This window comes from Ammospiza nelsoni, chromosome 1 (genome assembly GCF_027579445.1).
Source record: "Ammospiza nelsoni isolate bAmmNel1 chromosome 1, bAmmNel1.pri, whole genome shotgun sequence".
NCBI lineage: Eukaryota > Metazoa > Chordata > Aves > Passeriformes > Passerellidae > Ammospiza > Ammospiza nelsoni.
The window spans coordinates 20,875,389-20,902,169 of NC_080633.1; the positions used below are offsets into that span (position 1 = coordinate 20,875,389).

Here is a 26,781-nt window from a genome sequence, read left to right on the forward strand (position 1 = left end):
CAGTCTTCCTAAATACTTAGTATGTTCCCTGTATTTTATCACCTGCTGTGCTTCAAACTTCAACTATATATAATTAATAGGCTTCCTGCTTACATAGTGCCACAGAAATCGTCTTTTGCTTTCTTTCTCAATGACAACAAGATCAGCAAAGTTCTTCTGACAAATTCTCCGTGCTTCTTCCATATGGACATGCTCTTTGCTGAAATAGTACTGCTTATTTTCATATATAATCCATCCGTCACTGGTGAGCTGATAGTCTGAAAGATAAAGCATATATAATGCTTTCCTATCTGGTCTGTACAGAGTCTGAAAACTATACAGTAATTTTTGTGGAAGAGGAAAAAACCTACCAAGCCTGTAGTTTGCTTCAGGCTTTATCAATGTACCTGTAAAATAGAAGATTTTCATAAGCAACATCCCAAATTAAAAAAAAAGAAAATCAGAGACATTTGCTTTAAGTAGTTTTATATGCTTTGTAAAATAGATGGGGAAAAAGTCAAACCCATCAGGCAAACTATGAATCAGATAATGCATTTTCAAGAATTTAGAGCACATTCTGCCATATTAAAGTTAGTGTATAGTTTGGAAATATTTATCTAGTGAAAAATGTGTACGTTACAGTAATATATCCAAAAGTACTGTGTCAAAAAATCTATGTTTCACAGAAAATTAGTTGTAGTTTAAACAAAAATTACTTTGAAAATTTGTTATAGCATTTTCACTTGATACTCTATGATTTCTTTTTTCTTTTAAATATTACTGGGATTGGAGCCAAACAAAATAATTCAATATAATAAATCCCAAAGCTTACTGAGATGGTAATAGACTACAAGTACTGAAAATGTAATGCTGGTTTATTGCTAATGTCAGATGTAACTTCCAGTGTGTTAATGAATTCTTCCTTTCCTGATGACTTGGCTTTTACTAAGACAGTCTGTTTTTAATGGTCCTGGAGAGCCAATAGATATCAAACTCAAGTATCTGATTACAAATTGAACCAGGAGGAAGCAAATCAGCTGTATTCCCAGAACCAGCTATAGCCTCTCAAAGGAAACTCTGCTTTCATATGAATGCCTGTTATTTTGTACCTCTGAACTAATGATTCTCACATTTCTTCTGTGGTTGGATGGACAGAAACACACTATTATAGAAATGACAGAAATAGTTTGATGAGAAATAAGCAACAAAAAGAAAAATCAAGAAAAATTATTCTGGGATCATTTAAACACTTTCTTCTTAAGTATTTAGTGAACAATAGAACTAAAATTATCTCAATGTCTTCATTATTAATTTATATACTTCTGGTAATTTTGGCTTTATTGTTTAATCCTAACATAACTGTAACATTCATTGTTTTTGGAAAGCTGGAATATCTTTTGTGAATAGGTGTCTTGAGTGCACATGAGGGAATTCACATCTGAGAATGTTTTCTCTCATGTTGGTCATCACATCATCTAGATTCACAATTACAAGATTAATTTCTTGATTTTTTTTTTCTTGCTTTTGAAAGGTCATCTAAGATCAAGATAAACTGGCCAGAGTCTTTGTGTCGTGGTTTCTGAGCTCCTTCTGAGCAATCTCACCAAGAGCAGAGGGACACATCCATACAAAGCAGCATGCTCAGAGTGCCAAGAAAGGGCTGCACAGGATGTGCTGCTGTGAGCTGGTTTGCACAAATCAGGGCTTGGATGGTGCACTTGTGTGACTGATTTACCAAAAGGGAACAGTGAGTCTTCCTTTTTGGTTAAGCAATTTTTCAATGTTACCATGGTGCCTTATTCACCCTTCAAGGGTTTTGTTGGCAGAGTCATCAAATATTAGATACACTCAGTGTTTCTATGAAACTGCTTATCCCTTCCCCTTCCTATTGTGCCTCCTAGTAGTTCTCTGTGTGCATCCAACTTTCTTTTTGTTTCAAGAAGGTTTTAAAAATCTCCTTCTCCATGGAGATGCATACAAATAGTTTACAACCAGGAAGCGGGGATGTAGAAGTAGAACTGAGCAAGCAAAACAAAATCTTTCACTGTCAGCTGTCACTTGATCTCTTCAGCCCATGCAGACCCCGTTTCTTTCTCCTGCTGGGGGGCACCCCAACATCTGTCAGGTCCATTTTGTGAGCCTGGCACCAGATGGGGGAGTTCTGGCACTGGGGCCCAGCTCTCCAGGCAAAGCTGGAGGATGCAGGAGTCCATCAAGGTTACACCAACCTCCCCTTTTGATCAGATTGGGTTTTCAGAGTTGCTGGTTCTTATAGCAACTGATCCCCCCTTGCTTCCCATTAGTTGTTTCACAGTGTGTTTTTTCACACTAGTTTTTTCACTTCCTTAGAGAGAACTCTATGTCCTGCATCTACAGCTATTCCGGATAAGCCTAAAGCAGATAGAAATAGAAGAAATAATAAAAGGAGAGGGGATAAGTACCTTTGCTTCACAAATTTATGGAACCCATGTTAGAAAGAGATAAAACTACAGATGAAGTAATAGGGTCACTAACTTCCTGCACCTGAGGACAAGAGAAATAGTTTAATTCATTCTGCCTGCTTTACCTGTTGCCTTCACTGCAACTGGTTTTAAAATGAACAATTCTCAGTGTCTTTCTTCCTTTCAATTTTTCTAAATCCATAAAATTTGCTTTTTAAGCTTATGTTTATTGCTCCAATTAAATGGGAAAGTAATAATACCCTTTTTTGTTTCACAAATCCAATTAAGTAAATGTTCACAGCGCAAGTCGTTCCAGCGCATTTGGGGTGATCCATTAAACATAACACAATGTTCAAGTTCTTTGTAGTTGTTGGGTTCATCTTCCTCCCAGTTCTCATAAATTACCTGTGTTGGAAATACATATCAATTACTGTGTGAATTGAGCTGAATAGAAGTAATTGAGATTGCCATCGTGAAACAATTTCAGTATCTCATCATCTCAAGTACCATTTTTATGGGATCACGAGGAGTTCAAACAGACCTGAGAGGGCTGTGAAGGTCATGCTGGTCAGGTTACTTTCCCCAGCACCCCCTGAAGAAGGTGAAGAGATTTCATGGTATAGAAAACCATGTGTTTGATAAGAGAAAAACTGACGGACAGAAGGAGTCACATTTATCTTGTTTTTTGAAAGTAGGCAGCTAGACTTCACTGTACTGCCGCACAGCAGTGCCCATTTTGGGAGGCTGTGAATGTCTAAGGGCACAGACTATCAAAGATGGGATATAACATGGTATCAGGGATGAAACACAGGCAATGTTGTGTTAAGACAGTGCACTGCAGCTACTAAGTATATATTCTATTTTCTAAAAGACAGAAAGTCAATTAATATCCAGCAAATAAGTACTCACAGGGGAGCCATCAATCCAGGAAAATCCTTCATCAGGATTTAAGAGAAACAAACCAATCCAGAAAGCCTGAGTGTTCAGTCCTTTGTCCCTAAAATAATTCATACAATATAGATATATAAGCATAGAAAGAGAGGCTGGGATATAAATCCTGAAAAGCACAGAAATATCCTGCTTTCTGTCACACCTGAACTGGGAGCTGTGGCCCAAAGCCAGGCTCACTCCCTGCACTCTATCAGAGTTTTGATAGTGCTCTGCATTGGGCTAAGACTCTCATATTTAAAAATAAGTTTAAGTGGTGTGGCCCAGAGCCAGCTCAGGTTCCCATCCCTATGGATGTAGCACAGATCTTGGTTGTAGTATGAGGTCAAAGACAGAGGCTTTAGCAAAAGTACAGCATGAATAGATGCTTATTTAACTTATAAGAATAGTGAGGAATGATTTTCAACTGTTTTCATTTGCTTCTTCACTTGTTCAGCTCCGAATATGTTTTAAGTAATTTTTATTTAACATAGCAGGAACATGAAAAAGAACCGTATGCAAGTACTCACAAAGCTAATTGCCATATTAAAATTTGATCTTCTTTTGTATTGATTGTGACCAGATTTCCACCTATTTCTCTACAGAATTCTTCAGCTTCAAACCAAGACTTCTTTTGGTTTCCCTCTCTCACAAAAAACTATTGAAAAAGTAAAAATAAATTAGTAAATTTGTGAAGCTTATAAAATATGTGATTAAAATCAGCATCATTTTAGCATGCCCTTATTCTTGAGTGAGACAACCTGACACCTGTCCAAGCCTCTAATATTAAACATTAAAAATGTGAAGTGTAAATATTTTTTCTTAGCATCAGCTATTTTAAAATAAGGCAAATGTAGTATAGGCATCTGAGGAGAACAAAAAGCATCAGAATGTACAGAAGAGAAAAAACTAATCTGTAACTTAATTCGAACTTTGTCCACGGAAAGGTTCAAAAAAAAGATGAAAAACCTCAACCATTTTTGCAGTAGAAAGCAGAAGATTTTTGAAAAAAGGAAGGGGAAGGGTAAGTCAGTGAGTTGGACTGGAAAAGATAAAATGGATACAGAAAGTTGTTGTGGACCCCAGCTGTGGAAGAGGTTTTTGTATTGAGGTGAAAGCATACAAATACAAAATACACTTTCTGCCATGAGGAACATACATTCTTGGACTAAGAATATGTTTAACAGGACTAAGTGCTTGACATTTTATAGAAATGCTAATTAGCAATTTGGTAAATGGCAGAAACAATTTAATCATAATTACATGTGACATGGAAGCTCAGACTCCTGTAAATACAGGAATAAAATCAGATCTGGTCTCCCAACAGGCAGAGACTCTCAGGAAAGAAAGTGAGAGCAGACTTATGTAAAGATATTGAAGAGCAATGTTGCATATTTATTTACTTGATCTGTGTTGCCTTTTCTTTCCTTTTTCCCTTTGCAAAAAGGGAGAGCTTTTTAAGGCATTTTTAGCTAAATCAGGAGAATGCTCAAAAGTTTTACTCGCTGTAAAGAGTCATCAACTAAACCCGGATCCAAAAGTATTGCCACGAGTACCACATGCTGTGTGAGAGAAGGGTGTCAGAGGGGAACATTTTCTCTCAGAAGCATTGTCTCATGCAAATGACACTGCCAGCTCTTGAGACGTAATAAATACTATGGGTTTTTTTGAAGTTCCAAACACCTGGAAGCAAATAAATTAGGTGAGGTTCTCACTTGGAATTTAGGTGAAAGAAGGCATAATTTTAGCACCCTGTGTTCATCATTTTCCGTTTTTGAGTTTCGTTATATTTGATGGATTTTTTTCCCCTGTGTTTTCTTGCTTTGAAAACCAAAGAGAAGATCATTCCCAAACAATGCCCCAGCATCCTGGTGACCAGGGCACTGTCCCCTGGTCCTGGCTCCCAGGGCAGTGGGCACACACTTACCTTGAGGCAGGAGTCGGCCCGCGGGGCTCTGTCCCAGCCTGCGGCACACGCGGCCGCAGGGACCTGCTCTGGAGGAGCGGGAGGTGCAGCTCCTGCTGTCCGCTGCTTGCAAAGATAATTCGATGTCTTCTCACAGCTAACAACATCCCATAATCCAGCTGCAATTCCAGTTCCCATGACAACACAGCCTTGCTCTTTCCCTATGTGATGTGGAAGAGAAATGAGTAAAACCAAAGCCTTAATTGTTGTGTAAGGAATGAGACCTTTGCTTTTATAAATTGAAAATTATGAAAGAGGCAGATTATGAATATTAAAAATATCCTGGATATAAAACTATTTTTAATATCAACTGTCAGAGGCCAGGTATGGGCCAATGAGTCCCACAGACACAGCTTTACCAAAACCAGAGATTTGAAGCTCCAGAAAACAAATCTTCCTTATCTTGCCAACCCAGGGGAAATCACAGGGAAAATGGCCCTTGATTAAATTTACATATGTAATAGATGACCTGACAAGTACTTTGGAGTTCTCAATATCCTGGTAACTCAATTTCAAAAGGGTGATGTCAAGTACAGCAGGTTTGTTTTAAGGCATAGCTAGCTGTGTGAAGGCCAGAGCTCACAGATAGCTGCTGAGCTGTATTGCTGAAATGCCAAACTGCTTTTGTTTCGTGTTCACTGCTCATTTCTTACATATGCACAGTGTAGGTCAAAAATCTGTCCAGAATAATTTTTCTCAGGCTGATGAGTTATTGTTAATTGGTGTTAAAAATGGCAAAAATAATTATACCATGGACCTTGTTAACTCCAACACAGCATTGCTTTCAGTCTAACCTACCAAAATCTGTCTCTGCACACCTTGGCAGGTTGACTTACACCACCACCAGCTGCAGCTCAGCTGTGACAGTGCTGGGTGCACTGGCATCAGGCACAGTGACACAGTGGTGGTGTTGGCCACCCACAGCCACAGGCACAAAACACAGTGCCCACTCTAATTTCTAACCAGGGGAATGGGAGCACAAACCTGTGTGAGCTGCAACTGCATGACTGTGGCAGGGGCTGAGCCCATGCAGAGCTTACCTGGCATGGCTGTGTTCCAGTGTGTGAAATGAGCAGTTTCTCCGTTGGTCCACCTGAAACTCCCTCGTTCTTCTGTGTCAGAGAGACCAATCCAGAAATATTCTTCAGACCTCAGCCCCGTCAGACTAATCAGAAAGGTTTGCTCGTTCCTGCAGTGGGAAACAGTGTCCATTCACAGCCTGGACAGTTAGTGTGCAATATTCATCTAAGTGATACAGGGGAGTGTTAACATGACCCAAAACCAGAAGCCCCTCAGTGAAGTCCAAGCAAAACCCTGGCAGCCTTTAAACTGCAGTCAAAAGAATTTCATGAGGGACAAATTTCTCCTTACAGCTGAATGCACCTGAAACATCACAAATTGCTGCTCCCATGGGCTTCTAGTTGTATTCTACTCTTTTCACTGTCTTTCCACATCTCTGAGGTGCCTCAAGCAGACCACCAAGACAGGACCAAGCTGTCAGCTTTGCTACCCATCTCCTCTGAAGGCAGACATGTTCCTCAGGGGCCATGTAGCCTCTGAGGCCTGACAGGGATGTAGGTAGATTACAGATGATCTGTTCTGGTTGTGGGAGAGGGCAGGTTCTAGGGAAGATTTCCTACGTTTGCTCAGAATTTGCCTTAGAAGGTAGTTTAGGATAACATTTTTATTAAAGCTTTCCTATCAAAATGAGAAACCACCTACCAATAAATAGATGAAAATTGTAATACCTACTTTCCAACAGAAAAAAATCCCAGCAAACCAAAAACCCCAAAGAACCCAACCAAACAACCAAAAAACCCAAAAATCCCATGAAAGCCAGAAGCTGCTTTAATTATGAATTGAAAGATAAAAGGAAAATTACTCAAGAAGCCCTGAAATTTGAAATTTGCTGTAATAGATTAAGTGATAGCCATACAACATTGAGCTGTTTGGTTTGGGTTTAATTTTCCTGCATGGACTATCTTTGAATGCCTTGCTACAATAATTTTTTTTGAAAATGCTGATAAAACACTTTGATGGGATCAAAAAATGGAAAGTTCTTGGGAGTTTCTCCATTAAAAGCATTGATTTTTAAAGAAGTTATTTTCCCACCTGCTTTCCACCGTAGCTAGATAGGCTTTGCTCTGTTCACATGTCTTACTTGCTTCTGAGAATGTCAAAAGTGCAGAACCCACCAAGTAACAGTGAAAACCATATCTTTTCCAACCCTGTGACAAACATAAAATTTTTAATGTGCAATGGAAAGATACTTCAATGTAGAAATTTCTCTGCTCTTTTGTGTGTAAATATTAAATGCTCAATTTGCTGCAGCTGAGTTTAAAACTAAGATGAGACTGGGCTGATCTGTTAGTAAAAGTTTTTTTTTTTAATGCTGTTCACTCCTACAGGAGGCCTTTTTATTTAAGTGATGACATTAAGATCTCAGTTTTCATCTCATTTTTGCATACATGAGTTTTCAAAGAAAATTGTGACTATGCTATTTGCTGTGGCTTTCCAGTGCTCTGCAAGGTTGAGATTGTGCAAACTGAGTCTATAAGGAGCCTGTGATTTATTCAGGGGGACCTGCAGCTCCAGCTTTCCAGAGCTGCACAATCAGACATAATGAAATACCACAATATTGCAATACAGAAATGAATTCACACACAAGCACAGCCCCCCAGAGCTTTCCCTGTCACTGCCAAGTACAAGGAGTGAGGAGATTTTCTGAGCCAAGAGGAATCCAGAAGTGCTTGTTTTCAAGGAGAGCAGAAAGGAGGAATATCAATAAAACAACCCCACTTTTTGCTCTTATAGAGATCTCTGCTGACCAATACAGACTCAAAGCTCTTCTGAACCACAGGGCAGCTCATCTGGGGATGGAGGGCAAGGCAGTATTCACTTACACATACATGAATCTCAATGGTCTTGGAAATTTTCAGAACAGAAATGAAAAATGGTATTAGTAAACTGCTATCAGGAAGAGACTAGGTTGCCTCAACAGTAGATTTTTTATAAGATACAAAGACATTATCCAAAAGAAGCAAGAACAAGTAAACTAATTCCTGTACATTTTTTCAGATTATTATTTATGAGAGGGCATTTACTTTCTGGCAGCCCAGGTCCTCGATTCTCTCTTTTTGAGAGGATTGTGATGAAGGCTTCTTTTTACAGATGTAACCAAGTTGCTTATTACAAGCATCATTTGCCCAGTATCCATCCTAGAATAGCAGGGAGAAGGAAAAAATGTCAAGAAAGGGCACACAAAAGCACAGCTAGTGGTTTTTCTCTTTCTTCATAGGGCCAGATGGAGATTTATTTTAAAAAGTATACACACCTGTAAGTACTAGTTTAAAATTCATTTAATGCTGTTTTCAGGTGAAAGAAGGAAATTAACATTTTGAAGTCTCAACATTACTTCTTAGCATAACTTTTAAATGAAAGTGTTTGTAAAGATCCATCTCATCTGTGCTGGTAGGATCTGCTTTTGGAGCAAGATTATTTCACTACAATGCTGGAAAAAGATTAATTAAACTAAACTAATGCACATCTGCTTGGGTTGCAGTAAATCTAACTATTTTATCCATCAAAGAATCTGAATATGACAGATTACTTTTAAAAATATAGTTTATTTAAGATGAACTTTCCCCTCATTCCCCTGTAAAATCTGATTTAGGATCAATTATTTTGATGCCTAATACTGACAAACATTAACATTGTTCTATGACATAAAAGTTCTCTCAATAATAATAAGCATTTAATACCAGCATTTTAAATTTTTTTCTTTCAAAATTCATGACACTTATTGTGTGCACATACATGTGCATGCACATGCAGATAAATGTATCAAACAACCATGTGTTGCAAGAAAATTAAGTTTGTGAGTCAAGCAGTCAGAAACATTATAGAATTTTACATTATTTTTTGGCAGGTAGATGACAACTTGAGAAACGTCCTAGTGTCAGGTCTTTGTGTCTCAATGCCATGCCTCAGTGACATGACACTGAGGGACAAAATTGTCTATCTGCTTGGAATATGAGGTATGCAAATAGCATCTATGGTATCCACATAGGGTATAAACTATTTCATCCCTATTCCTCTCCCAGAACTTAAACTTTTTCTTTGCTGAAACCAAGGGAAAGAATTTAATGTAAAATTTCTGGATCATAATTTTCACCAGACAAGGAATTCCAGAAGGTGGTACTGGGAAAACGCTTCCTCTCCTTCTGATGTCTCCTGACCTCTGAACTTGTCTTCTGGTTGATACCAAATTTTGGAGCAAAACTGTTTCAAGGTAGCATAAGGAATGATCCCCGCCTAAGCACATGAGTGATTTTGGGTGGGTGCAGTCAGTATTTGCAGAGCTGTGAGAGGAGTGCTCGCTGTACCTGCCCCTCCATGGCGGCGCAGCGCTCCGCTCCGCTGGTGTGCGCGGGGTGCCGGCGCTGCCATTTGGTGAACGTCACAGGGGTCCCGTCACTCCACTCAAAGTAGAAGGGAGTCTTCAGGTCATTCAGACCCAGCCACAGCTCTTCTGTTGGCTCTGAAGCATGACAAGAAATAGGTGTGGTTATTTTCCACTGTGCAGTGAATGCTTCCACATGCAGAACAAGCAGGGAGTAATAAATTTGGCATGTGGTACACAAGAGGTGGTCTTGTGCTTTTATAAAACTGCTGTTTCCTCCCAGGTCTCTATGAGAGATACATTGTGGAAAAAACATCACATTCCATTCAGAAATGTTGAATTTAATGAGCATAAGGCTCTTTACAGGTGGCAGAAGATTTTTGCAAGCTTTGTGTGACTCAGAGCATCAAACTTGTCCTGAGCATGAAGACACTGAATGTCTGTGGGTGTCCCATCTCTCAGGAGATCTACTGAGTCCATGCCATGAAGACACCTGCCAGGACATTAGAGCACTTGTTGGCCCATCAGGTGTTGGCCCATCAGGTGTGTTCACCAAGGCCAACATCTGCAGTGTCAGGACTGGTTACTACAGATCCAAGCAGTATCAGAGGTGAAAAGATATTTTTTTCTTAGAAGGATATATAGCAAGAGGTTAGCATCAGCAAGAGGTTTGAATCTCAGCAAGAAGTTTATCTTCTAGGTTTGTAGCTCAGTTCTAAAGCCTTGTACATAGAATATAGGTGCCAAAAGTGCAATCATTAGAGATCTTTATGTGTCTCTGGATAGAACACCCTTTTCTGGTTTTCTTCTCCTTTATGCTTTACAACATGGATTATCCCTTAATAAACATATAGTTCTGTATTTATGAACAGCAACAACATAAAAGAGTGGTAAGCTGGATTCAGTCTTTCACTTGTGATATTTCAGAGAAATATTAAACTTTAATGTGAAGTTCAGCTTTTATGTCACAGATGGAGCAAATGCAATACAGGCTTACACATATACTCACTGTAACCAAGCTGTGACACTAGAAAGCTGTATTCAGCAATGTTGTGGATGCTTGCCAAATCTCCATCTTGCTTTTTACATGAAGACAGAGCATCTTCCCATGTTTTGGGTTCCCGGTGAATGCTGTAGCAGTGGCCTGCATATGGCCACCAGCCATCTCTGCACTGAACAGGCTTCAATTCCCCTAAAATCAGACCACAAATTTTCAGAACAAGATGAAAATAGAGGACATTAAAATGAGGTCTCTTGAGTACTCTTTACGAAAATGGAGCCATATGAATAAACATAAAGCTGTAGTTGGCAATGCAAAGTACATTCAAATTAAAAGCAAATATTGTTAAGACACAGGATGCTAAATATGTAAATACAATGAATTCTCCTTAAAAATGGGAGGACATTGTTTCAGAAATACAATTTGAAATAAAGATCTGTGAGAAAAGAGAGAACAAAGCAGACACCAGCCTCTCCTCTCTTTGTCCTCCAGAGCCACTCAGTCTCGTGCTGACTGTGGTGACTCACTTTGGCTCTGCCTGCTGGTCTATGGTTTCTCACAAACAGACTTATTTTTAGGTAAGGAAAAGCATGAAGCAGTCCTTTGACAACTGCAGGTCAGCAAACCTTGTAAATTAGCGGCGACTTTGCATATCCTCTCAGTGGCCTTTTTATAATTTATATTCTTAAAAACATGCCTTGGTCTCACTTTAAAAATAGAATCCTGTGTTTCTTTTTAATGTTAATGCTGGAATAAAGATTCTCTGAATTTATTTCTCTACTTTGTTTAGTATAACTCATTCCTTCAAAGTAGATTTTACAGCATTCCCAGGTGACAGTCTCCAGTGCACCCCTCTCACGTGGGCCATGCTCACAGCCATGCTGGTGCATTGGGGGAGCCCACAGATGCAGCAAGGTCTGTGTCAGGGCTGCTGCTGCTGCTGCTCTGCTCATAGGAAACCAAAGCACTGCAAACTGCAGACATCAGACACAGGAGGACTTTTTTCATTGATATATGAGTAACTGCAGGTATTCATTTGGAGCGAAGCAGAATAATATTTCTACCATATTTATAAAAATTGGCCTTTTGGCTCTGGCTGCCATGATGGAGCATCTACAATCTGTCTTGCAAGAATGAAAAGCAGAGTGATGGAACAAAATACTAATATTGTCCTATGAATGTTTAATACACAAAGGGAGAAAAAAGGCAGCATATACATGTGTGTCATGTATAGCTGTGTTTTTTGAAAGTTTCTGACATCTTTGTTAAAAAAATAATGTTGCATACAAGTTTCTCTTTCTAGAAGTCATAAAAAACTTTCTTTTTCTTTGACTAACCTACCTTTGGGCATAATGTCAGGCTTTGAACTGAAGGATCCTTTTTTGCAAATGTAGCCTAGTCTCTGGTTGCATGCCTGGTTTTCCCATTTACCATTCTTTCTGGGATTCAACAGTCCACAGATTTTCCCAGGGAGCAGGAAGGGACTTCCTTTAAGTAAAAGAGAAAATAGAATATCACAGCAAGAAATTAATAAAAAATATTGACAGAAACATCATATTACCAGTGGACACATCTTTTTATGATTCCTTGAATCACTAATAGGAAGAAGAACTTCCCTACAGGATAACTGCCTTGAAGTTTGTACAATGCCACCTTTAGTCAGTAGTCTGAGAGAGAAATAATGACCCTCTACTGACTTGGTTATCAGGATAATACTGGGAAATGTCTTATGTCTTATTCCTTTCCTGACACTCTTGTTCTTACAGGAAGAACTGCTGAAACTGGACATATATGTTGTGTCAAAAACTGCCAAACTTTTGAATATGAAGTTTTAAGCTATATTGTCCTTCCAGTATATTTCAAGAGTTTCACAGTTCTGCTTTCCTCTGAAATAGTTTTTTTATTTTCTGTTGCAGTGTGTACAAACCTCTGTAAGCAGCAGAGAAAATTTCCTGATACAGCTCTTGAAAACTTAGAGGAGAGTTTAATTTTTCCTTTGACACCTTGAAACTTTTCCAAATCAGGAGACAGCTTGGAATACTCATGGAACAAAGCAAACACAGAACAAAAAAAAACCCAAAAAGGCAGAGAAAAGAGCTCATCCTGTATGAGGCACACCACAAACCCTCCCCATTTCCCTTCCTGAAGCAGCCCAGTGCAATTTGTCATGAGCTGTTGAGGAATTATAAGCTGCCTCCCTAAGTTTCTCAATAGTGTTTAGAATTTCTCCAAACAACACAGAGCCATTATTTGCTAAATATATTGCTACCTTTGGAAGATCTGACTTATTCACACTCATGGTCAATATGTTATGGAAAATTCTGATTTTTGATGTGTAGAGTTATGTACCACTCCAATGACACTCTGCTTTCATAAACAAGCTCTCTGTTTAGATAAGAGAATAGAATAATATGCTGTAACTTATATCCACAATGAATTTTGTAATTTGAAAGTGTTAATCTTAAAACAGGGATCTAGATCTTGAGCTATCAGAATGGGCTTTCCTGAAATAAAGTTAGGTAGGGCAGTTTATATTAGTTGTTGTCTTACCAGAATTAACTCAAAGGTTACAAATTAGATACATTTTTTACCTGGAGCCCAGTTTAAATATCTGAAAGGGCTGCCCCCAGCCCATTGCCATCCACTGTTGAAATCCAAAGCATTCAATCCAATCCAGAAGGCAAAACCAAATTCTTTAGTTAGCTCTAAATGAGAAAAAAAAAAAAAAATCCATCAGTGGTATCTCTCTATTCTTATTCACAGTAAGATCATCTAAAAGAAATTAAGTGTAAAGTAAGAAATTCATATTTCTTATTTTAAACCAGGCCCAGATCAGTATTTTCTGCATTACTGAGATGCATTGATTGCAAAAAGTAAAATTTGTAAATGAATCTATATTGATTTACCAGAGATCTTAGTAGGGCAAATCAACATCTTATTTCACTATTTAAATAAGACTTTATTTTTCTCAGTAGATTTTATTAGAACACAGGATATGTAAAAAAGCCCTGATATTCATAAGGGAATTGTGCTGAAATTCTTCTGTAACAGATTTTAATGAGTAAAAGAAAAAATCTATTTGTCAATAAGTTTTTTTTTTCCAGCTTTTTTCTCTATGGGAGTCCTTTCAAAGCCTCCTTTACACTATTAATAACCAAAGAGGTGTTATGATACCTGTACCTGAAATCCACTGGAGTTATTTTGATTTTATGTATGCAAATGCACCCATATTAGGTCCAATCTAACCATCATCATATGTTCTCCTGGAAATATTAATAATCCCTGAAGCACAGTGGGAAAAGGTGAGTTAGAGGACCAGCCCATAGCCCTGGTCAGGTCTGAGTGCCTTTGGCCAAAGGTGAGCAGAGGAAACCCTTTCCCTGGGACCGACTGCAGGAGCTGCAGGAGCTCCCATCTGGAGCTCAGTGCTGCCATGGGGACATTTCACTGCCAAAGAGGTTTGTGAGCAATGCTTCATTAAAAACCCCAGGCAGTGCAAGGGCAGTTCAGACCATCTCCCTTTGGTGGCTGCCCAACCACCCCTGACACCCTGCCCTCTTTGTTCCCTGAGGCACACAACAAGGCAGCCCAACACTTCATCACAGCGTTTTTTAAGGTCTTGCTCTCTGTCCTTTTACCTCCTACATATGCTTGCTCCTGAGCCTCTGTAATGCTTAGGAGTTCTGCATTTTGCTGCTGACAGCTTTTCCTTGCTTGGTGCCATGTTAGAGCTGATTCTGAGTTTATCTGATAGTGAATGCCCGTTGAAACATCTTCTGTCCAAAATCGTTCGGTGTCATCTGGAAGAAGTGACAGAGAGCACTGTTCTAGTGGACTCACATATACCAATTAAAAGAAAATAAAGTGTGTAATAATGCAAAATCTCTAAAGATGCATGCTAAGCATCAGAAAAAAAAAGATATAAGACTAGGCATCAAATTAGAATAATGCGTATTTTAAAATTTAAAAAAATATCTTAAATGTTTATATTTTTAGAAAGGAATTAATTTTTCCCCCAATATTTGCTTTCAAACTTTCTCATACTGCAAATGCAATTCTAGGTAAACCAGACATATCCATTGAATGAAATAAAGAGATTCCAGGGTAAAGTCAGAGGAGAAAAGAAAGTATGTAGGTGAACTATGACCCTGGAGGCTCTTCATGCCTCCAGGGTAGGAATGGGTAGGAACTCCCTCTTAGCTCACCATAAAGAGAAGCAATTTTCCCAAAAATGACAGAAAGTGGCCTTTGACAGCTTGAGAAACAACAGAAGAACTCCATGTAACACAAATTTACAGCTCAGCTGCTGTCTTTGCAGAGCAACTCACCAAACTTGGTGAAGCTGCTGTGTTATTGGGAAGGGCATTGGTGAGACCAATATTTGTGTCCTGAACTGGAAGGATCCAAACATAATTTCAGTGCAAGACATGACAAAGTTGGGAGAGGAAGATAATTCTCACAGCAGCATTTTTATGTAGGCTGGCAATAGGAAACTAGAATAAGGTAGAAAATCAAAGGGAAGTGAGTTTAAGTGAGAATTGACCTATAGGGAATGCCTGAGGGAGGAAGAGAAATAGGAATTTTTGAAAGGAAGATGAATGTCTAAATAATAATATAGATGACTAAATTCCTGCTGTTCATGCCATGCACTTAAGTCCCACAAAAGAACCTCTTCACCCCTCTGGTTCATTGAGGGAAACCGTCACTACAGGATTTGAGTCAGAGCCTTTCTGGGCTGAAGCACTCTTCAATGGCACCTCTTGCTCTCCATTCCCTTCAGAGAGAGCTCTTGGCCACTGGCAATAGTGTCCTGTCAGGGGACTTTCATTTGGGCTACTCTAACAAGGTCATTCAGGTGTGCAGCTGGTGGCTCATAAAAACCTGGTAGCTCAAAAGATGGTCTACTCAAAACATTTCATGACAAGTTAATGAATAAAATGCAAGACTTACTTTTCAGTGGGCAAAATCCATAGAGTTTATCAGCATCAAAATCTGCAGTTGTTGCACACCAGAGCAGCCCATCTGACCTGCCAGCATCTATGCACTCATTGTACTGCTTGTCTTTGTATTTGAAAGGGAATACACAAGGCTGTCCATTGGCATTTCCTCGCAATGTAAAAGTAACTAGGAAGGAATAAAAGTGTTAAAGGACATGAAAATAATAATAAAATCATATCTGTAAATTTCTAGTAATGGATCTATCTATTATATATTTGTCTATCTAAATTGAGAAGTTATGCAATCTTTTAAAATTTCTTTTTATTATAATTTCCTCCCTAGTGTTGCTACATATTTTAAATAAATGTTTTAGTAAAATGAGAAGTTTAAATACTGTGGTTAGCGTTTGATGTGTATACACTGTAAGGAAGTCAAATTCTATGATGAAAAGTTGGTGACACCTTGTAGTTCCTGAAGAGAGAAAAACTGCAAGAATAGAACCAACAATAAGTTCACTGCATTTTTGTTTTTTTCACAGCTCAGTAAGTTTGCTTTATTACTCTATCCATCTATTCCTTAACTGTTAAAAGGAGAAGGATGGTTAACCAGAGAAAATACAGACCAGACTGTCATGACCATATTTACCCAGTGAAAATTTTAGATTTCAGTTGCACATTTCTCTACTTGAAGGAGTCTTGCAGATTCAGCCTAAACTCAGATGCTGTAAGGTTAGCAATGTTTCATATTTTTAAACTATTACAGTATAATGGGAATATTCTTTTATGGTGACATTTCTGATATAGACTCTCAGTCTCACATTCATGAAAACTCGTTCCTTCACTCACTCCACATTACTGCTTTACCATTTCTCTCTATAACTACACCCAATGACTGATAAATATCTTGAGAATAGAGCTGTTCTAATTTGGTGAGGCTGGAGGGGAGGAGCCAGTTCTTCCTTCTCATGCCTCATGTTGTGGGGCAGAAAGAGAAACTCACACAGCTATCATGTCAATATGTAAATCCCTCAACTGATCACTGCACCGTGGGTGTCATGAGGAAGGTAAAGGCAAAGTGGTCCATGCTCCCTCATCTTTCATTTCCCTCCCACACAATGCCATCTGATTTAATATTTCCACTGAAAGAAATTCCAGTTTAAATATCCTTCTCTTATTACCTCAAATTTTCCATCATCCATACACCCCCCACTCTTTTATTATGTGAATTAAGAACTGTCAGAGTACCCAATATACTTTTTAGATCATGTATCGATCTGATAAAAGATACAAAATAATCAATCTATACATTAAAACTGTAAAGCTGCCTAAGGTAAACCATTTCATATCTAGTTTAATACAAAACTAACAGGAAACTTACCTGATGACTGTAGTGAACATTGCATGAGGGAAAGGAAAACTAGAAACCTGGAGAAACTCATTGTAAATGTAACTTGCTTCCCATTCTTCTGCCAAAAGTTGGATTAGAAGATTGGCAATATATAAAAACCCTGCTCTCTGCAGATGGGTCCTGCTCTGTGTCAACGGGTTGATGGATAAAGCTCTGTACTCTAAATAAGGAAATGTCCTGTCACATGGTATTTTGAAATAACTGGAGGACACACTGTAAACACTGCTCTCTTTCAAGAGCAAGTCCCTTCCAAAAGTGAAGTCTCCATCCTTGTAACTAGAGGTGGAGACATTTGTCATCTTCTGTGACATTGCTACCATTAATTCAAGTTAGTTTTTGGAGTGCTACACAGACAGACCTGGAAAAGCAACTTGAGAACTGGGGACAAGAAACCAGCAGTGAAATATCATCAATTAAAGCCCTCTGTTTTAACCCTTACATCTCAGAAACAAACAGACAAAATCCCAGTGGTTCAATACATTGCAATATGTCACAGGACTATGTATATGTAGAAGAAAGAGAACAAACTTTGCAAAAACTGCAGGTTTTGTGCATTATGAGCTCTTGCTCACTTTGAGGCAAAATTAGCATTATTATGTTGGTTTATTTGATCCCAGTTTGGGGCTGGTTTGTTCATAATTGCTTATCAAAGACCTGAAAAAAGTGATGTTCAACACTGTAGTGTAGTGGTAAGTTTCCATGCAACAGAAAGAAAATTTTTGCCTGGAATGCTTTAAAACTTTACCAAGTAAAAGGATATGTTTATCTATCTGAGAAATTCCTAATGAGGCTGTTTCAAAACAAAGCCAAATACAAGCTAAATGCCTTTAACCTGTGAGCAAAGTGCTCACCTAAAGACTTGTATTGGCATGGCAGTTTTTGTACAAATATGCTGCAAAGCCCTGCTGCAAATGTTCACAAGTCCTGCTAGTCCTTCTGCTTATTTACATGGGCAAAACTGAAAGTTGTGATAATGAAATTGAAGAAATGAAGATGTGAAATAGCCAGCAGTGAAATATATATATAGCAGCTGAACAGTAGATGTCATAGGAGAAGCAACTATCATTGCTTTTGTTTTTAAAAGAGCGTTGGGGAAAATTATTGCACGAACCAGACAAACGTTGACTTGGCTGTAGAAAGTAGTAAGAGAGAAAAACATTTTCTGAAAAAAAGTGTCTGGATTTCAGCAAAGTTAGGAATGGAATGAATTATTTAATAATAACTATTATATTTGCAGTTCACATGAAGGGAGGGTTTAGCATGAGCAAGTCTTGCAAGAGAGTAGCTCTAAGTTGTAGAGCGGAATGGTGCCACAGGCACCAATGTGGTGAGGTACAAATAAAAGCTGACTTTCCTGAGTGAAACCATATTTCAGATACATCTAAAATAACAAAATTAAATTGCTCTGACAAAGGAAATCCCACGGGAAAATACTTGGAGGAAATAATTCCTGCCCAGTTCTCTCATTTTGCTCACTAAGTGCCAGCCGGGGTCTAGTTCAAATTGGGCTTTCTTCTCCCTCTGGTATAAATGGATGTTTGTGAAGATTCCTTCAGGGTTACAGAGGTGGGGTAAGATTAATGCAGACACTGGGGTAGGCTAAAAGAGGAATTGAGTACTTCAGAGCTCCCTCTTTGGCATGGCCAACCAGCCTCATGCCAGCTGCAAATTTTTTGGGGTCAGTATCTTGCGTGATGCATAACACATTGTGCAATAATCTTTTCTCAGCAGTGTCCTACACTCTTGGTTATATTTACACCAAGAAAACTGGATTTCAGTGCTTGGGAAAGCAATTTCATTAGTTGGTTGGGGGTTTTTTTCTGGCTCTTTTTTTTCTTTTTCCCAGCTTTCCAGCTTGCTCAATAGACTCTGTGCAGCCTGGGGAAGCCAGGTTGTTTCCTCGGGATATCTGCTAAGCACACTTTCTCAAGAAGCATTTAGTTTGCATTTACAACTCACTTAAAAGCTATCTTGTAGTGCTTTCTACTGTTTTTCTGACATCTAAAATTTAGTCTCTTACAGATTTCTAGTAGAGAAGCATCTGCTGCATTCCTTAGTTTTCAGTTCCTTTTTCTTGCATTTAAAAATGGGAAGTTGGTGCTTATTCAAGCTGAATTCAAAGTGGTGAGGAGAGAAGCCCTTCTTGCTACTGACAAAAGAGTTATTGTGCTGACAGGAGCAACCCCCTTCCCCTGTCTCCTCACTTGATTCACAGGGAATGTTGAAGCTGAAAATTACACTAATAGAAAATTTATTTATTTATTTATTTATTTATTTATTTATTTATTTCAAAGCATTAACAAAAACGAAGCAAAAAATGTCAGGATAAGAATATTTTAATTCATGTAAAGGAACATAATACAGTTAAAAATCAGATCATTTAATTGAAAATGATTACAACTTATACCTGGTCCTAATATTCTTTGCTGACATTAACTGTGTTTTCCATAGCAGAAATTGAACATGACAAGGTTTTCTATCCCAAAGTTTTCTAAGAAAAGAATGTGAAGCAAATTTATAAGTGTAACAGGATTTACCCATAAAGAACAGTAAAAATACTGGTCTGATGCCGTGAAGTTTGTGGGGTTAAATGCGTTCAGGTTTGCAAAAGAGTCAGACAGGTTCTAATGCTTGAGATTTTTCAGAATGTCATTTAGAACAGCAAGGCAGTTCTAAATGGCATTCACACTTTATTGGGAATTCATTCTTACTAGTTGACTTTCATAGTCCTTTTTCAGTACATGTAATTGTTTTTTGACAAGATTTTTGCATGACCATCCTTGCTAAGGCACTCGAGAACATCTTGACCATTACAAAATTGTAACATCAAACTCTAATTCTGACTTTGTAAAATATGCATGATAAAAAAAAACCAGCTAATACTAAAAGAGGAAAGTGATTTAATTTGTGTAATGTTTAATGTAAGTTACACTAGATCTCACATTAGATCTCACTACAGACTTTTAACAGATACATCCTTTAATTTCAGCAGTAACTTGCTGCTCCAAGTAAAATGCCACAGTACCCATTCTCACCAACTCTTCTGTCACCAAGACATCATCTTAATAATGTTTCATTGCCAGAATCTGTTGAGAGCTGGTTTTGTCTCTTTCTTTTGTAGAAATAGGCTGCCATGCCAGCTCCAAAAACAATTAAAACAGCCAAGAAAATGAGTGGCCAAACAGAGACATGAACAGGTGGGCGAGTCTCTTCATTCTTTTCCTTGCCTGAAATGAATCCACATAACTGTGAGAAACCATAGTAGTTTTTATTTCCGCATACAACATGAAGAGCATGAAGGAGATGCCCTCTCCAGCCTGAACTTGAAGGCTGAAAATCTGAGCCCTGAATTGCTGCTGATCAGTAGTCAGGTCTCTGTTCCTAAAGCTAATGTGGTTTTAGTGGATCTGGGGTACAGTGATGTACAATGCATCCAATAGATGCTCATAAGAATGCATGAAAATGTATGCCTTAGATGGGTATGGGATGCTAATTATTGGAAATTAATTTTACAATATTTTCATTACATGATTTACGATAATATCTTTGTAAGAAACTTTCATATACATCTACATAGTTTCTAACAGCCTATTAAAGCACTCTGTAGCTGTTCTCAAAGTTCTTCTCAAGTGTGGTCACTGTTGAGCTTGCTAGCTCAGGGCTAGCCCTGAGCAGCCCCACTGGCCAAGAGCAGGTGAGTGCTCCTGAGCATCTGAAAGGCACTGTGGGGTCACCCTGAGTGACTGATAGCTGTGCAACCCTCAGCAGGGCTTGTTCTCTAAAAGAGAGCAGTTTCAGAAAACTCATTTTAAGTTCTTCCTCTATTTTGATTTTTCTTAGTTTTCTTATGAAAGCTCTTACCTTTTTGCTTTCTAGGACTCCCATTTGGCTCAACTTCATTGAATTTCAGAGAGAAATCACATGACACACTATTAGAATCTGTATGTTTGACTGTTTGCAAAAATAGTACAGGAACAAACCCCCCTGAATTACTACCATTGTGTTAGTAACATATATGTCTGCTATAAAAGGCAACAAATTGAGGCAAAAATACATTGCTAAGCTTTCACCTTCCTACTTAACATTACTTTATCCACTTTTGAAACTCTGTACTGTTTTTATATTACCAATTTTAAAATAGTGATTTTTTTTTAATGTTAATTCAAAACATCTTTTAACATTTTCCCTGAAATATTAATTGTAATGTACTAAGAACGTGATGTATCACTCTGGAGATTAGTTTTACATGGTATATTTTGGGAAGATCTGCATGTCTAGCTGCTACAAAATTTTTTATTTCTAAACATCTTTCCAAGAAAACGCCTACTGAATCACATGAGTAATCTTCCTATTCATCTCTGTGTAAGACAGAGAAAAATGAAAAACCTTTATAACATTGTTTTGTTGCTGTTGAAGAACTACAAAAAACCCCAGTTTGGCACTCAGAAATGAAGAATTATAGACATAGACTTAAGGAGTTCTAAATTATCATGAAAATATTTCTCCTCTTGGATCTTCTCCATTAGTTTGCAAACACCCTTGATACCCAGAGGAGAATTTATAAAGGCAAAATGTAAAGTGAAAGCAAAGTAGAATGCAAAATGAATAGATACAAAACAACAGCAATCCCTATTAAGGCAGGAAATAGTACATATGGGAGCTCTGTATGATTCAATGGATGAACTTTAGAGATTCCTTATTATTTTAGTACTATGTAGGATGAGATGTAATTTGGATGTTTTTAGTAAGTCTTTAATAAGGATTAATTGACTTACTGCCATGGGCATGTACTGATTTAAGCACAGAAATTAAGAGTGCATGGGAGATGACGGGAGATGACTATATCTTGGTTACAGTTCTGCATCTTTTTCTAATTAAAGACTACTTGGAAAATGAGTAAATGCTAGCCCTAAATTTTCAATTACTTTTTCACCACCTACCATGTCTTGAGATGTCTTTAGCATTGAAATAAATTTTTTTCAACTTTTCATCAGAACAACAGAATCTTAAAACTTTATCACTAAGGGCTGACACACTGAGGACTCACCTTTGGGTTTTTTGCAGATAAATCCTTTTTCAGCAGAGCAATCACTTTTGTCCCAGTAGCCAGATGGTGCAGTTATTTCCACACACTTATGCTCCACATCCAACTCTTTCTCCTCCCAGTTAACAAAGTCCAGGACAGTATTATCTAGCCACAACCACTGACCTACAGAGCAACTCACAGAGTAAAAATAAAATTAAAACTTATCTATTTCATTAATATCTAAATTCTTTAGCTCTGCAATTTACTTTTGATAACTATAGTAAAGCCACTTCTCAGGAGAAACCCATGTTGTTGGGGTTTTTTTGTAAAATACTGAAATCCTCAATTTTCTCATATTAGCGATGCACTTTTCCATTAAAAATTGAAATTTAGACATACCTTCTACATTCTGGTAAAGTCCTATCCAAAAGCCTCCTACTTTATTTCCAAGTGGTTGAATTTTACGAGTCAGAAAGTGAGATTCATCCGTGTTTTCTACTGAAACCAAAGTAGCTCCTGAAAGGCATTAATAAGCAAATAATGATAACCTACATGAGTAACCACTGTAGCGACCTCCTCTTTTTAGTCTGTACAAACAGTGGCTCCTGCACTAATGCTGCTCTGTTGGTGTCTCCACTGCTTCTTGCAGAAGACAATGACCTGGAGGTAGTTAGAGGCTGTGGCCCCCACTGCTGCCCCCAGGATGGTATCCCACAAGCCAGGACATAATGGGGAGCTCACACACAGGGAAGCTGTAGACCTGAGAGGACAGAAGGCTGCACAAAGTGACTCACGTCATATTATTTTCATTGTGCCAGACTCAGAATAGCTTAGTAGGTAGAAAAAAATCTTAACTTTTTTTTTTTTTTTAATCAATATCTTTACATTTTTATGATAGTTTTGTAAAAACATTGGTACAAATCTTTTTCGTTGATAATGAAGGCTCTCACCTAAGCGAGCACACTCAAGGGAGGCCAGCCCCCAGGTTCTCCCAGCTGATGCTTCAAGGTAGTAGCAGTGATCATGGAAAGGGATCCAAGCTTGGAGTTCATCTCCTTCAGGACAGTCCCCAGGCAGCTCAGCAGGGTCAGTAGGAATTATCTCTAAAGAAGACATATGGAATGAAATTGGTATTGCATTGTGAGTCATCTCTGATTCTATGACATGGGTGTAATTAGTGTAGGATTTCTCTCACCCAGCTTTATTTGTCTTGACATCAACTCATGACTATTCCCACATTCCCTCAACCCAGACAACAGGGAGAGCCAAGCAGTCAAAAGTGTTAAACATCTTATTTCTCAAATCACATTTCTCAGGACAAGGAATCAAATTGCATCCTGCAATATCTAACTAACTGCCTTGTCAGTACTGTGAGGAAAGCAAACCCTGGGGGATGATACAAATCTCAAATTTGCATTTTCACAGCACAGAAGCTGTTGTAGGCTAATGAATCATTAATGCCACAGTCCTATGTTGCGTGGCTGCTTGGTCTCTTAATGTTATCACTTTATAGATCAAAAAAAGCCATCAATGGAGCATGCCTGTGCCAAATCAGACTCTGTTTCTGATCATGGTGCAACTCCAATTCATTTTGATGAATCTTGCACTGCATAAGTAGGCCAAATGTATGCAGCCTTAAAATATAAAGGAGGGAAAACAGCACAATTATACAAAATCTGGATGCAAACATTCCTCTGCATATATCTGCAAAGAGTTAAAGTAGCATTCACATTGCCAAGGCTTTTACAGTTTCAGCTCTAGCAATAGTGAATGGAAGTGAAGCTCTTGGCTGTGTTTTGGCTCAGGCACACTCGTGTGTGACCTTCCCCAGCTGAAGTTCATACAGTCAGTGCACAAACCCAGCACATACTACACAGACTCGTGTAATTTATGGTCATGGCTTGTAAAGAGCAAGATATACCTTGAAGATAGAGCTTCATGTTATGGAAACAGCTTTACCATGATAACAGTGCAGCCATACGGATTTGCACAAGAACCTTTCCTGTGCCTAAATTCAGTCATCATCCAATAGCAAACATCCCCATTCTGCTGGGAGGTGGGTGCTACCCTGAAGCACAGTCCTCTGCAGGGGTAGCCCAAACCAGAGCAAAGTCTCTAGGATTAGGCAAGCTTACAGAATTAGGAATGTGTCATTGAAATTGTTACATGCCTTTGCTTACCATCTGATATCATGCAAACTGAAAAGTAGCTTTCATCGCAAGATGCTGTTTTCCAAGTACCATCAAGATCAAGGTAAACACAAGCATTGTTTTCCTTTGGTTCCCCAGCTGCCCATTTTGTGTACCTGGTTTTCCAGTTATTGGTCCATTTGTAATAGCCACCAGTCTGAAAACAAAGGAATTCTGGTAATAGTTGTTGTTGGTTTTATTTTTACATAAAAAGTTCTGCCACATAAATATAGTGTAAATATAATCATATGCCTATTTGATTTTTTTGGAAAAAAAGGACCATTTTTTAAAACCCCATTCACTGTTCTAAGCAAAGTCCTCAGGCAATTTGAGTTACACAAGAACTGCATATGAAAAGTGTTCAACACTGCATTGCTTTTGGGAGGGTTTTTCTGGAGTAACAAACTTCTACAATAGGGTAAGAAAGTCAGATAAGGCCATCTTAGGTCATTTAGTAAATACTACATCAAGAGAAGCAATTACAGAGAATTTGTCCTCTCTGCTCTGCTTTATTTAAATTAAAATTCAGAGCTATTTGTGCATAAAGATTACTTGACATTAAATACTAAACAGTCAGCTTAAATCTTAAAATATGTCCCTAATACTCACAGTAACTTCTATTAATATATTAATAGCTCTAAGTATCCTCCTGTATAGCAGGGTGTTTGACTTTCAGGGTGGCCCACAGTCACTTCATGACAGCTGCACTTTCTGACTCTCAGTCTGCAGCTTGACTTCTGTTACTGTTTCTAGAACTTTCTACCTTCATCTTTTGCTTCTTGCTAACATTTTCTGTGATTCTTTACTCTGGTGATGAAAGTCCTTGACTTATTCTAACAGTACCCCTATATTTCTGGGCATTTACACAGTGAAGCCATTCAGAATAGAATTGCTCCGCTGTTCAAAACTGGTCATCCAGAGGACTATTAGAAAATTCCCTGAGCCCCTGCACCTCCCATCTATCCAGTACTTACCATATTGCTGTTAAGACCAATCCATACAGGTTTTCCATATTTCAGCATCTGGATCCACAAGAATGAGTGGATGTAGGCATCTGAAATGCTGGCAAGATCCGCAGATTTGTTCTGGCAATTTCTTCTGGCCTCTTCCCATTGCATTTCAGATGAAATGATTGAATAGCTACTGTCACCATAACGAGTGAAGCCAGAGGCTGGATTTGTTGTTGGTAATTCAGGCTGTGAGGGAACTATGGAAGAAAAACTGAATGAATGAATTTACAACATATTGCTCTTCTGCAGCATGCAAGCTATGAAAAATTGGTCAAAAGGTCCTAGTCAATAAGTCAAAATCTTTTTTAAGCTCATGAACAAAACAATATCAAAAACCAAAATAAAAACAAACAAACCAAATAACCCCCCCAACCCCCCAAAAATGCCAAACATAACTTTTAAGACATGGAGCAAATTTGTTAATGTAATAAGATGAGTGAAATCCTGCATGCCCTGAAGTATACTTTCTATAGACTTGACTGGTCCAGTCTAAGACTCCTAGATTGCATATTTCAGATTTTGTGCTTTAAGTTATTTGACTAAATCTGAATATCTGAGTATACATTTATTTCTCGTCACTGGTGGATAGAACTTAGGACAAGGCATTTAAGGCATTAACTGTTGCAGTCTCTAGACCTAGCCTAAGACTTTGAGACCTGTTTTTAATTGATCACCACTTGCTGTTCACTCCAACTTCTTGGCCTGTCTGTAAGGGTTGCCAGAATGTTGCCTGCATGTTTGAGTCAGGCAGTGTACATTTCCACCCTTGTGATTGTAAATGTATTCAGAAGAGCTGGAACTGGGATCAAGAAAATTAAAAATACCTCCATAAAACTATATTTGTTGTGCGGGGAGAGGGTCTTCTCTTAGCTGTGCTGAGAGTGAACAGGCTGAAATGATGGATCAGGGAATAATTTTTACTTTAATAAAGCTGAGGCAAATTTTTTTTGTTATCAGTGCTTTGCCTTCTCTACTCTCGTTATATGCTTGGACAGCTGTGATTTGTACAATTAAAATTCTATATGAGTAAAGTCAACATTCATTACTCATTTTGGTGTTCAAAACATAACAATATTCTTCTACAATAACAGCACATTCAAGAAGATGTACATTTTGATTGACATCATATAGCATTCAGTAGAAATTGTAAGAGAGGATTAAATGCTCTGCTCAGATTCATCCAAGAGAATGGAAAGATTACTGCAAGAATATGATTTCTAGTGCATTTAGGATGCCTAAACCTCTTACACTTCACTGAAAAAAAAAAAAAAAAGCCATTTTCATTTATTATTCTCTAGTATTACTCATGATTAGGCACAAAACTCCCGATTAAGATAGTGGTTCCTCTCCAGCAATTTCTGTGAAACAATTTGTGCTTTAAACATAGCACTGCCTTAACACTGATGGGGGTCTGAAAGCCTGAGATTCAGAAGGAGACTCAAAGCTGGAAGGAATCTCATCAGGTTACAGATTCATCTTATTTAACCAAGGTATTC

At 38.2% G+C, this 26,781-nt stretch overlaps 2 protein-coding genes across 4 annotated transcripts in view; both read right to left on the reverse strand.

Annotated features, from left to right (window-relative positions):
• The window catches only part of LOC132084780 (macrophage mannose receptor 1-like), a 32,184-nt gene extending 14,996 nt beyond the window's left edge, over positions 1-17,188 (reverse strand). The window contains exons 1-16 of one of the 2 annotated variants that reach the window (XM_059490037.1): positions 17,031-17,188; positions 15,666-15,839; positions 14,354-14,515; positions 13,307-13,420; positions 12,057-12,203; positions 10,725-10,907; positions 9,699-9,853; positions 8,418-8,531; positions 7,426-7,541; positions 6,354-6,502; positions 5,275-5,474; positions 3,878-4,005; positions 3,330-3,417; positions 2,681-2,825; positions 351-386; positions 94-257 (exon numbers count right to left, since the gene is read on the reverse strand). In XM_059490037.1, coding sequence (XP_059346020.1) covers positions 94-257; positions 351-386; positions 2,681-2,825; positions 3,330-3,417; positions 3,878-4,005; positions 5,275-5,474; positions 6,354-6,502; positions 7,426-7,541; positions 8,418-8,531; positions 9,699-9,853; positions 10,725-10,907; positions 12,057-12,203; positions 13,307-13,420; positions 14,354-14,515; positions 15,666-15,839; positions 17,031-17,091 — 2,136 coding nt within the window. In that variant the 5' untranslated portion in view covers positions 17,092-17,188. The remainder of the gene's footprint in view (positions 1-93; positions 258-350; positions 387-2,680; positions 2,826-3,329; positions 3,418-3,877; positions 4,006-5,274; positions 5,475-6,353; positions 6,503-7,425; positions 7,542-8,417; positions 8,532-9,698; positions 9,854-10,724; positions 10,908-12,056; positions 12,204-13,306; positions 13,421-14,353; positions 14,516-15,665; positions 15,840-17,030) is intronic. The other variant, XM_059490045.1, reaches the window with a different exon arrangement.
• Positions 17,189-19,380: 2,192 nt separating this feature from the next.
• LOC132084763 (macrophage mannose receptor 1-like) overlaps positions 19,381-26,781 on the reverse strand; it is a 32,736-nt gene continuing 25,335 nt past the window's right edge. For both annotated transcript variants that reach the window (XM_059490026.1, XM_059490019.1), the window contains 7 exons: positions 25,250-25,482; positions 24,267-24,432; positions 23,037-23,189; positions 22,486-22,602; positions 22,108-22,269; positions 20,922-20,954; positions 19,381-20,287 (listed from right to left, as the gene is read on the reverse strand). In XM_059490026.1, the coding sequence (XP_059346009.1) occupies positions 20,118-20,287; positions 20,922-20,954; positions 22,108-22,269; positions 22,486-22,602; positions 23,037-23,189; positions 24,267-24,432; positions 25,250-25,482 (1,034 nt within the window). In that variant the 3' untranslated portion in view covers positions 19,381-20,117. The remainder of the gene's footprint in view (positions 20,288-20,921; positions 20,955-22,107; positions 22,270-22,485; positions 22,603-23,036; positions 23,190-24,266; positions 24,433-25,249; positions 25,483-26,781) is intronic.